The sequence below is a fragment of the Molossus molossus genome, unplaced genomic scaffold (genome assembly GCF_014108415.1).
Source record: "Molossus molossus isolate mMolMol1 unplaced genomic scaffold, mMolMol1.p scaffold_m16_p_8, whole genome shotgun sequence".
Lineage (NCBI taxonomy): Eukaryota > Metazoa > Chordata > Mammalia > Chiroptera > Molossidae > Molossus > Molossus molossus.
Genome location: NW_023425402.1, coordinates 27,081,764 through 27,095,081, shown reverse-complemented (window position 1 = coordinate 27,095,081; position 13,318 = coordinate 27,081,764). Strand labels below are relative to the sequence as shown.

At 35.2% G+C, this 13,318-nt stretch overlaps 1 protein-coding gene across 5 annotated transcripts in view; it reads right to left on the bottom strand.

Moving 5' to 3' along the window:
• Window positions 1–13,318, bottom strand: part of ZNF451 (zinc finger protein 451) — a 108,270-nt gene that overhangs the window by 18,578 nt on the left and 76,374 nt on the right. For all 5 annotated transcript variants that reach the window (XR_004957799.1, XM_036249218.1, XM_036249216.1 and 2 more), the window contains one exon: window positions 11,874–11,942. Coding sequence is in view for 4 of the 5 variants with exons in the window: in XM_036249218.1 (XP_036105111.1) it covers window positions 11,874–11,942 (69 nt within the window). In the remaining variant the exon portion in view is untranslated. The remainder of the gene's footprint in view (window positions 1–11,873; window positions 11,943–13,318) is intronic.

The window sequence follows — 13,318 nt, the reverse complement described above, 5'->3', positions numbered from 1 at the left end:
AAGACTGAAATCATATCAAGCATCTTCTCAGATCACAATGTAATGAAACTAAAAATCAATTGCAACAAAAACATGCAAAGACATTGCAATACATGGAGGCTAAATAGCATGTTATTAAACAATGAATGGGTTACTGAGGTGATCAAGGAAGAAATTAAAAACTTCCTGGAAACCAATGAAAATGAACACACAGCAACACAAAATCTATGGGATGCAGCAAAAGCAGTTCTGAGAGGGAAGTTCATAGCACTACAGGCCTACCTCAAGAAACAAGAAAAATCTCTAATGGACTATCTAACCTCACAACTTAAAGTACTAGACATCAAACAAAAAGAAAACCCCAGAGCAAGTAGAAGGAAAGAAATAGTATAGATCAGAGCAGAAATATATGACATAGAGTCCAGAAAAATAATTCAAAGGATCAATGAAACAAAGAGCTGGTTTTTCGAAAAGATAAACAAGATTGATGGACCCTTAGCTAGACTCACCAAGAAACAAAGAGAGAGAACCCAAATACACAAAATCAGAAATAAAAGAGAAGTAACAACTGACACTACAAAAATACAAAAGATCATTAACAACTACTATGAACAATTATATGGCAACAAATTCAACAATCTAAGTGAAATGGACAATTTCTAGAAACACACAGTCTCCCAAAACTGGACAAGGAAGAGATAGAAAATTTGAACAGACCAATAACAACTAAGGAAATTGAAGAGGTAATCAAGACTCCCCCAGCAAACAAAAACCCAGGCCCGGACAGCTTCACGAGAGAGTTTTACCGAACATTCAAAAAGAACTAACACCCATTCTCCTCAAACTATTTCAAAAAATTCAAGAAGAAGGAAGACATCCAAGTTCGTTTTATGAGGCCAGCATAATTCTAATTCCCAAACCAGAAAAACACACTACAAAGAAAGAAAACTACAGGTCAATACCCCTGATGAACATAGACGCCAAAATTCTGAACAAACTAGCAAATCAAATCCAGCAATACATCGAAAAAATAATTCACCATGACCAAGTGGGATCCATCCCATGGATGCAAGGCTGGTACAATATTCACAAATCAATAAATGTAATACACCACATAAATAAAATGAAGAATAAAAACCATATGATCATATCAATAGATGCTGAAAAAGCATTCGACAAAATCCAGCCTCCATTTCTGATAAAAACGCTCAGCAATGTGGGAATAGAGGGATCGTATCTCGACATAATAAAGGCCATATATGAAAGACTTACAGCCAACATCATATTCAATGGACAGAAACTAAAAGCATTTCCCTTAAGAACAGGAACAAGGGAAGGATGCCCACTTTCGCCACTCTCATTTAACATAGTACTGGAAGTCTTAGCCACAGCAATCAGACAGGAAGAAAAAATAAAAGGGATCCAAATTGAAAAGGAGGAAGTGAAACTGTCATTATTCGCAGATGACATGATACTATATGTAGATAGCCCCAAAGACTCCATCAAAAATTTATTAGACTTAATAAATGAATTTGGAAAAGTAGCAGGATACAAAATTAATGTCAAGAAATCGACGCCATTCTTATACACCAATGATGAACTCACAGAAAGAGAAACTAAGAAAAGAATCCTATTTACCATTGTGGTAAAAAAATTAAGATACCTAGGAATAAACTTACCTAAAGAAATAAAGGACCTATTCGCAGAAAACTACAGGTCTTGGAAAAAGAAACAGAGGAAGATATAAAAAAGTGGAAGCACATACCTTGTTCATGGATTGGAAGAATTAACATCATTAAAATGTCCATATTACCCAAACCAATCTATAGATTCAATGCAATCCCCATCAAAATACCAACGACACATTTCACAGAATTAGAACAAACACTTCAAAAGTTCACATGGAACCAAAAAAGACCCCGAATAGCCACAGCAATCTTGAAAAAGAAGGACAAAGTAGGTGGGATCGCAATACCAGATATCAGGTTATACTATAAAGCTACTGTAATCAAAACAGCCTGGTACTGGCACAAGAACAGGCATATAGACCAGTGGAACAGAATCGAGAACCCAGAAATGGACCAGAAATGGACATTATGCTCAATTAATATTTGACAAAGAAGGCAAGAACATAAAATGGAGTAAAGACAGCCTCTTTAATAAATGGTACTGGGCAAATTGGACAGCTACATGAAAAAAAAATGAAACTAGACCATCAACTTACACCATACACAAAAATAAACTCAAAATGGACAAAAGACTTAAATGTGACCCGTGAATCCATAAGAATTCTAGAAGAAAATGTAGGCAACAAAATTTCGGACATCATACGCAGCAGAATTTTCACTGATACATCACCTAAGGCAATAGAAACAAAGGAAAAAATGAACACATGGGACTACATCAAACTAAAAAGCTTCTGCACAGCAAAAGAAATAACCATCAAAATAGAAAGGCAACCCACTGTATGGGAGAACAACATTGCCAATAATATATCAGATAATGGGTTAATTTCCAAAATATATAGAGTACTCATACAACTCAACAAAAGGAAGACAAAGAACCCGATTAAAAAATGGGCAGAGGAGCTAAATAGACACCTCTCCAAACAGGACATACAAATGGCCAAGAAACATATGAAGAAATGCTCAACATCACTAATCATCAGAGAGATGCAAATTAAAACAACAATGAGGTATCATCTCACACCTGTCAGAATGGCCGCCATCCACAAATAATCAAACAACAAGTTTTGGCAAGGCTGTGGAGAATAGGGGACTGTAGCATACTGCTGGTGGAAATGCAGACTGGTGCAGCCACTATGAAAAACAATATGGTGTTACCTCAAGAAATTAAAAATTGAACTTCCATTAGACCCAGTGATCCAGCTTCTGGAATATACCGTAAGAAGCCTGAAACACCAATCAGAAAGAATATATGTACCCCCATGATCATAGCAGCACTATTTACAATAGATAAGATATGGAAACAACCCACGTGTCCATTAGTAGATGAATGGATAAAAAAGCTGTGACATATATACACAATGGAGTACTATACAGCTGTAAGAAAGAAAGATCTCTTATCCTTTGAGATGACATGGAGGGACCTGGAAAGTATTATCCTAAGCGAAACAAGCCAAGCAGAGAAAGACAAATACCACATGATCTCACTTATTTGTGGAATATAATGAACATAACAGTCTGAGGAATAGGGTAGACCCAGAGAAGTGGAAGTAGGGTACAGACTGACAACCCTGAGAAGAGGGAGTGGTGGGGGAGAGGGAAGAAATAAACCACAGAACTTATGTGCATGTACGCATAACCAATGGACATGGACAACAAAGCTGGGGATGGGGTGGGAGGGATGGGAAGGGGGGTATCAATGGGGTAAAAAAGGAGAAACATCTGTAACAAAAAGAAAAAAAGAAAAAAAAGAAACAGAATCTCTTTTATTGAACTCAAGAGTAAAAAAAAAAAAAAAAAAAGAAAACTGTTAAAAAACTTGAAAAGGCAATGACAAAACATTGTATCAAAACGGTCATTAAATACTACTCATCAGAAAAGTGTAAATTAAAACCACAAAGAAATACCAGTACATAATACCCATCACAAACTAAAATTACAAAGACTAAATTATTTCAATGAAACTGTCGATCAATGGGAACTCATATACACAACTGTAACAAAAGAAATTAGAACAACTACTTTAGAAAAACCATTTGGCATTACTTACTAAAGTTGAACATAAGCAATTTCTAGGTATATATTACCAGAAATGAGAACATATATGCACGAGACATGTGTGAAAATGCTCATTAAAGAATTACTTGTAATATCTGAAAAGTACAAACCAAATTATCTATAAATAATACATGAATTGTGATATATACATAAAATAAATTATACAGGTATTGAATATAAACAAATCAAAACTAAATGGTAACATCTGGATGAATCTGTAAAACAATGTTGATTAAAGGCATCCAAACACTAAAGAATATAGGCCATGCCTGTGCTATCTAACACAATGGACACAGTCAGTAGAAACTAACCCCCAAGACTATTAAGTTGTTGGAATTAGCAGAAAAGGATTTTAGCCAAGTTATATTTTCAAGGACTTAAGGATAAAAGGAGAAATGAAAAAACAGAGAAATGAAAAAACACACACAACTAAACAGAACTTCTAGAACTGAGAAATACAATATTTAAAATTCACTAGGTGGTTGAACACTGGAGACAGCAGAAAAAAGGGTCAATAAACTTAAAGGTTGAAATGATCCAAAATGAAGAAGAGAAAAAAAGACTGGAAGAAAAATACTGAAATCAGAAAAAGGAAAAAAAAAAAATTACATACTACACATAGAGCAACAATAAATACAAATTAGGGTGGTTTATCATGAAAAACATTGGAGGCCAGAAGGCAATGGAATGGCATCTTTAGTGCTGAAGTATTGCCTGGCCGGTGTGGCTCAGTAGTTGAGCTTCAACCCATGCAGCAAGAGGTATGTGGTTCAATTCCCGGTCAGGGCACATGTCCAGGTTGTGGGCCATATCCCCAGGGGGGGCATGTGGGAGGCAGTCAATCGAAGTTCTCTCTCATCTTTGTTTCTAACTCTCTCTCTAAAATCAATAAAGAGAAAAAAATTAAAATAAATAAATAAAGTGCTGAAGTTTTAGTCAACCAGAATCCTAAAGCCAGAGAAAATATCCTTCAAGATTAAAAAATATCGAGGTTTTCACATAAACAAAAACCAGCATATTCATTATCAATGAAAGGAAGTTCTTTAGGCTGAAGAAAAATAAAACCAGCTGGAATATCTAATCTACTGAGGATCACTGGAATGAAGGTCACTGGAAATGGTTACTATGTAGGTAAATATGAAAGACCATATATTCTTCTCTTTCTTTAAATTTACAGCACTGTTTAAAGCAAAAAATAACATTTCTTATTTTATAATACATGCAGATATACTACAATGAAAACTGGAGTGTAAAAAATTAGGGGCAGAAGGTAAATAGACCCATAGTATTAGAACATTTCTACAGTGGAGTATAGTAGCACTCAGTATAATGTAAAAAGCAATAAATATATACTGTAATCTTTAGAGCAAACAAATATTAATGCAAAAGGATCCTACATAAATAAAAATATTTAATAGAATATTACTATGAACAACTTTACATTAGTACATTTGACAATGTAAGTAAAATGGGTAAATTTCTTGAAAAACACAATTCTCCAAAACTGACACAAAAAGAAACAAAATCTGTATATATATTTATATATATATATAAAAGAAAATGAATTTATTATCAAAATAATTCCTAGCAAGAAAACTCTAGGCCAAGAAAGCTGTACCAGTGAATTGTATCAAACATTTAAAGAAGAAATAAAATCAGTCTTGGAGTAAATTAAACAAAATGGTAGCTCTAAATATCCATTCCTGCACAGAAACACAGAAAAAAGGCAGAAACAATCAGAAACAACTTTGTCAAAAGTCTGGAAAACACTCAAGGGTTCACTTGAGCAATGAAGCAAATACTCAAGAAAAAGACAATGTAAAAAACAAGAAAAGCCTTGTGGAGTTTTTTTTTTTTTTTTTTAATCCTCACCCGAGGACATTTTCCCATTTTTTTTGTTCAGGTAGAGTGGGAGGGAGAGAGAGGAACAGAGAGAGAGAGAGAGAGAAACATCGATGTTTCACTGCAACCGAGGTACACGCCCTTTAGCGGGAACCGAACCGGGGTCTTTCAGGACCGCAGGTCGGCGCTTTAACCGCTGAGCCAAACCGGCCAGGGCGAGCCTTGTGGAGTTTTTACATGTCCTTTCCCCACCACCTCCTTGGCTTGGCAGCAGTCTTGACAGGCTATGTTCCTACTTTGGGACCTTGGTCTGTCATTCCAGATGCAGCACAGCAGCATCTACTCACAAATTACTATGTTTGTGTTCTAATCCGTCAGGGGCTACCTGAAGGACTGATACAAGGTGTTCATCTCTGTTTCGCCTAGCTCAGAATGCACACAGGCCAGAAAAGCTGCAGGCCCTGCACAATAAAATTGGAAGGTGAACAAAAACATATGGGTGAAAAATTATGCCTGAGACTGCCTAATACCTAGGAGGAAAAGACATTAAAATTTTTTTAAAAGAAATGAGGGCATTCAAAAGCAGTTGTGTGTGCTGCAGAATTTAGGAAGCCAGGTACATGCTCAAGACAGTACACATGCTCAGGAGATCCTAAGATTTCACCACAGGATGATCTGTATGCTCAGTACAAGCCTGGCTAAATGTTGGAGGGCCCCAGCACACAGCCAATTGCTACCTTCAATAATAAAGAACAGCAAAGTCAATGAGAGATAGAAATGACTTCCAGAGGTAATACATTTTAATATTTGCATATTTAGTTTTCAAAAACACAAAGAATACAAAGAAACAGGAAAGTATGGCCCATATAAAGAGAAAAAAATGAGTTAAACTATTCCCGAAGAAGCCGAGACATTGGACTTACTAAATAAATACTTTAAACCAACTATCTTAAATATGTATATTCTAATATAATATTTAAAATATGTTCTATCTTAAATATGCAATAAAATAAACCATGGACAAAGGAAACCAGGAAAATAAAATATAAATGAAATGAAAATATCAATAAAGAGAGAAATTATGAAATAGAAATTCTGGAGCAAAAAAGTACAGCTAAAATGAAAAATTCATTACAGGAGTTTAACAAGTGTAAGCAGGGCAAAAAATGATCAGAAAACTTGAAGACAAGAAAATTTGTCTGGTTTGAAGAACAGAAAAAAAAAAAAAGAGGTATAGTAAGCAGAGCCTAAGAGACCTATGAGATACCATACAATGGGCTAAGATATACATTAGCAGAGTCCCAGAAGAAGAAGAAAGGGGCAGAAAGACTATTTGAAAAAATAATGGCCAAAATGTCCCCAATTTGATTACAGATATAAATCTATACATCCAAGAAGCTCCACGAATTCCAAGCAGGAGGAACTCAAGAGATCCACACTGAGACACATTATAGTCAAACCATCAAAAACCAAAAATAAAAGCAAGAGAGAAGCAATTTCCGACATGTAAGACACCCTCAATAAGATTAATAGCTCTTTTCTCATCAAATACTATGGAGACCAGAAGTCAGTGAGATAACATATTTCAAGTATTGAAAGAAAAATGTCTATATCCAGCAACACTATTCTTGAATAATGGAGGAGAAATTAAGACATCCTTAAATTAAGACATTAAGCTAGGGGAGTTTGTTACTAGTAGACTCACCCTAAAAGAAATGCTATAAAGAATCCTTCAGATTGAAACAAAAGAACAGACAGTAACTCGAAGCTACAGAAATAAATAAAGAACACTGGGAAGTATGTTTTTGTTTTTCTTTTCTATGGCTAAGTCTATGTTTCTCTTACTCTCCTTTGTCTCTGGCTTCATTTCATTCTCTTTGTAAGAGAGGTAATTATGACAATAAGAAAGAATCCAGTAAAAGGAGTTAGAAGATCTAACTCTATCTATCTATCTATCTATCTATCTATCTATCTATCTATCTATCTATCTATCTAGGTAAATCATGGCCCAATCATATTGAGACTGTGAATCTGAAGGCAAATTACTTAATGTTTAGAGCAGCGATTTTCAACCACTGTGCTACAAGAAATTTAAAACATGTAATACTGCCCTGGCCAGTTTGGTTCAGCAGTTAGAGCATCAGCCTGCAGACCAGAAAGTCCTGGGTTCGGTTCCTGCTAAGGGCACGTACCTTGGTTGCAGTTTGTCCCTGGCCCCGGTTGGAGTCATGTGGGTGGTGACCACTCAATGTGTCTCTCACATCGATGTTTCTCTCTCTCTCTTCCTCCCACTCTATCTGAAGATAAATGCAAAAATGTCCTCGGATGAGGATAAAAAAAAAATTTTTTTTTAAACATGCAATACTTGACTATTTAGTCAGGGGCACTGACCTCTTTTCCCTTAGATTGTCAAATAAAAAAAATGACAACAGCCAACACAATAGCCATCCGGTGTGAATGAATAAAAAATTATACCTATTTTTTTTGTCAAATCAGCAAAAACTGTATTTTTCAGTGTGTTGCAGAATTTTAGCAATTAATTTATGTGTGCCAGAGATGAAAAAGATTGGAAATTGCTGGTTTAGAGGACTAAATTTTTATGTAAAATGAATGTTTTGGATTTCACAAGATTAAGATAATCTGTAAAAGTATTCAATTTTTCATAAACATTAACTGAATAAAAAAATTAACACACTACTCCCTTATCCTTGCTTTGGTCTTTAAATTGGCCACAATGTAGAGTTTAGCAGTTTATGTTATAATATTAATAATTATGTTGATAATTGCTATTAATTGAAGGAACTCTAAGGCAAATTGCTGACATTTATAGAAAGATAGTTTTACTCTGCAACCATCCACATAATGCTGTCCTCTTTCTTTTTTAGTGATTTGAGTCAGAATACTTCTATTAAGTAGGCATATCTACAGAGCAGACATAAGATGCAGGTAATAGTGAGTAATGATGATAATATAACAATCAAAATCACAATAACAGCAGAGCAACCAATACTATGTGCCAAGTTATTCTAGTACAGTAGGTATACCAGTATTCCAATTTTTAAAATGAGGAAACTGATACACAGTGAAGTTAAGTGACTTGCCCAATATTACATAACTTACAAGTGGAAGGGCTGAGTTTTAACCCAGGCAGTCCAAATGCAAAATATGTACTCTTTACCACCACACTATTTGGCTTCTATTTCCTATCTGGTACACAAAATAGGTTACATAGGATCTTTATGATTGGCATGGGTAGCCAAAGACTGATAGTGGTCTATAGAGAACAACAAAGAATATGACAAATCTTGGCAGGGGGCAGGTGGGGGATAGGGCAGATGAGGAGGAAGAGAATCTACCTTTCTTCAAGGCAAAAAGCCACATGCAAATTTACCCTGACCTCTACCACTATTTGTCAGGCATTTACAGTGTTGTACTGGGAAGGGAAGGAGGAGAGACTTGAGAAGGTATTTGAATTTTTTTGAGTTTTGCTATCAGGTGTGGACTAGAACATCACTTTCCTTTCATGGTACAGGGTCAACAAAATGATCTAATATTCTCCCCAACCAAATGGCCTCAGTCTTAATTTCCCTGATCTACTTACAGGGAGATGGGTCCTGGTAGCTCTAACATGTTCTAAGTTTGTTATAAGCTTATTCATTCAATAACCAAGCATTTGGTGGCAAACACTGTGTTAGATGCTGCTGAAATAAAGATAAATAAAACATGATCCTACCCCTTGAGGAGGAGGAGATGAGGGACACCGAGAGAAAAAACTTTTTTAATCCATGAGGATATGTGAGAGAGAACATTGACTGGTTGCCTTCCGTACATGTCCCCACTGAAGATGGAACCTGCAACCTAGGTATGTGCCCTCACCAGGAATTGAACCTGCAGCCTTTCAGTATATGGGATGCCACCCTAAACAACTGAGCCACACCAGCTAGGGCCAGACAGAAATTTTTAAAAAGCCACTTGGTATGATACAGAGGGAGCCTAGAGGAGGCAGGAGTAATCAATCTCTAAAGATGGAAAACCAAGGAGAGGTACTGACCATATAAAATTGCCAACAAAAACGACAATTATATAGGATTCAACCTAAGAGATGACAATTGAGCTAGTTCCTGTTGGGTAAAAAGAAGGAGAAGCAAGGGTATTAAAGGAAAATGCAGAGGAGATCAGATTCTTTAACTTACATAGAACATCGTGTGCCTCTCACTTTAATTATATACAGGGTATCCCAGAATAATGTATACACACTTAACAGCTGATAGCTCAACTGATGATGTTTCTTCCTTTTCAGATTTAACATATTGGAATTTATAATTATTCGAAGTATATACATTTTTGGGAACACCTTGTATAACAATATATGTTATATGTTATTATAATATATAATGTACATAATAATTATTATATATAATAATAACACACAAATAACACCTTTTTTATTTTTCTTCGAATTAAAGCATATGTCCATACCTCATATGACAACTACTTAAAAGTTTAAAGTACCTTCTCTTTCATCCTTTTACTGTAATCCTTGTCCAAACTAAAGAATCACAAATATGTAAAATCTCCAAACCATAAAATGCATTGCACAGATAATAAAATGCTAAAAATTCTGACATATATTTAGTTATATACATCTCAGGTTTTTCTGGGCTAGTTAGGAGCCCACAAAACCGTGAAGGCTCCCCAAGTATGATTATTTAAAAGTTATAATTTTGGTCTGGCCGGTGTGGCTCAGTGGTTGAGTGTCGACCCATGTACTAGGAGGTCACCAGTTTGATTCCCAGTCAGGACACATGCCCAGGTTGTGGGCCCAATCCCCAGTGGGGGGCATGCAGGAGGCGGCCAGTTGATGTTCTCTCTCATCGATGTTTCTATCTCTTTCTCCCTTTCACTTCCTCTCTCTCTAAAAAAATCAATAAAGAAAAAAAAGTTTTTTTTAAGTTATAATTTTGTCTGGTATTTTCCATGGGATTAGTCATGGGTGGTAAATAAAGATTGCAAAGTCTGAACTACATAGATGCTCAATGGTGTTCTTCTTTTAGTGGCCCTGATAAACCACTTAGCTGGCAGTTTTTGCTACCAACTCAAAAGTTTTTTCATTTGTTTAACTCATCATTTTGTGGCTGCTAAGCACTGAGCTAGACCTTGAAAGACCATGTTGCAGATAACAACAGGTCAGAAAGCTTGCTTCCAATTAGGCTGTAGATGTACTGCAAACTTTGTTTAACCAGTGAATTCTGGCTATAAGAGAGAAAGATTAGTTTTCTACTTCATTAAACGGATGAATCAATTCCAGTGCCAGACTCAAATCCCAAACTCCTAATAGTGACAAGCTCTAGTATGCGCTTACTCATACTAATTTCATTATATGAGAAATCAAGCAAATACACAGAAAACAAATTAGTTAGGCCATTCATTCTGTTTGTGCTTGTTTAGTCATGTTTCCCTCCTTACTTTCTATTCTCCACATTCTCATTCCTACTGTTGTCCTTTATGTCCAAGATGCCAATGTAATAGTTTCAACTTCTTCAGTGAAGCTTTAAGTATTTTCTAAGATCTGCTGTTTCTTTTTTCCCCATGATTATTTAAAGCAGTATTTAATGGAAAACCAAAGTAAAAATGGGCATATAACACAACCGAATAGTAGTATAGTAAGTCAGTTATTTGTTGTAAAATAATACAAAAAGTTCTCTTTAACCTATGGAAGGAAATAAGTAGATTTTCCTTTGAAAAGAGGTAAAATTTTTAATTACAGAAATAGCCCATTAATATTTAGATGTACGTGCTTGCTTTCATAGTTCTACTGTATAACTTTTAATATTGTTAATTTAATGCTACTCAAAATAAGTAAAAATTAGGAAATCAAAATCTTCTCAAAGCCCAGGGGTTAGCAAATTTTTTCTGCAAAGGGTCAGAAAATAATTATTAGGCTAGGGCAGGGGGGATGGTAATCTTTACTCTTTGTGGCAGGACTACTCAACCTTGCTCTTGTATAATAGCCACAGTACAGTCAACACTTAAATAAGAGTATGTTCTAATAAACCTATTTACAAAATAGACAGTGGACTGGATTTGGTCCAAGGACCATAATTGGCTGATTCTTGTTCTAGACTCTTAAATTAGTATTATCCCTAAATCTTCTTACATGAGGAAATGAAAATTATCCTTTGAAGGAAGAAACGCCTATTTTCAACCTCAGGGGTAGGAGAGAATGGGGGGATGAAAGGGTGAGGGGGGAAAAAAAAACATACAAGATACACTCAAGTAGGGAAAAGAGTAATTATTCCATTAAGTTACCTTCTGTAGATCTGAATTCTTCTTCTGTCGGAGTACTTTTTATACCCAGGTTGTCATCACTGTCACATTCTGTAAAGTAGAATCAATAAATGCAAATTAACTTCTTAAGACGTTATTGTGCCATAATTTATGTGTTCTCGAACATTATCGATGACTTCTCCCATACTCAAGCTTATTAATTACAATCCATTAGTAGAACACCACTTTCCCTTTAGGTTTTTTTTTTACTTAAAAAAAAACTATTATCAAATTACATTACTTAAATCAAGAATAGAAACTAATGAAATAGGAAATTCAATTTTAGTTCTATAGTAAAAAATTATTTAAAAAGTTTTAACTGTTGAAGAAATAGAAAAATTCTAGTATTTAAAAACTAAAATTTAAAAAGCTAGTATGCTTATTTGGATATAGCAAATAAACTGAAAGCTTCACTTGCATGAAATCATGTTACAATTTTGGTATCAGATAAATTCTCCTGCATTTAAAAAATCATATGCATTGCCCTGGCTGGTTTGGCTGAGCGGTTAGAGCGTCAGCCTGCAGTCCAGAGAGACCGGGTTTGGTTCCCGCTAAGGGCATGTACCTCAGTTGCAGTTTGTCCCCGGCCCTGGTTGGGTTGTGCGGGTGGCAACCACTCGATGTGTCCCTTTCACGTGGATGTTTCTCTTTCTCTCTCTCTCTCTCTCTCTCTCTCTCTCTCTCTCTCTCTCTTCCTCCCTCCCACTCTAGCTGAACAAAAAATGAAAAAATGTCCTTGGGTAAGAATAAAAACAAAATCATATGCATTTATCTCTATAGAGACCACAGAATTAAATTAACAATGCCTCTGCATGGCACATATTCACTCACCTCATGTCTTACATGCTTTCATAATAAGAGACCCAAGAATTTATAAAAATTATGTAACTAACCAGGTATTGCAAAAGTCACTTAGAATTTGAACCATGATGTATTAGCGCTTTTTAACTTGTTACTTTACACACACACACACACTGGGACCAAAGTAGGTTTATAGTTGTGAGTACGCAAAATGGTTTATGCTTATATTGTTATTATTGTATAATTTTCCATAGGAAAAACTGTAAGCCTACTTTTGCCCCACCCAGTATATAGCTCAGAGTGCCTGAATCAGAGTTTAAGTAACTAAATACAAGTCAAATGGAGATATTTGCTCCTCTGAAAATATTTTAAAACAAACTATACATTCAGAAATTAAAGACTTATAATTGTTTATAAATAAAAATCACTATATATCCCTTATATTCCTTTGTTGCAAAAATTTATTATTATAAGTTATCTTTTGCCGTTCCAGCAAAAATACTATTGACTTTTCTACATTGTTATGTATACTCGCTACTTCAAATATTTCAATGTTTTAGGAAAATAAAACATTACAGTTACAATATGAAGAATAAAAAATTAAGTCTTAAAATATTACATATGAA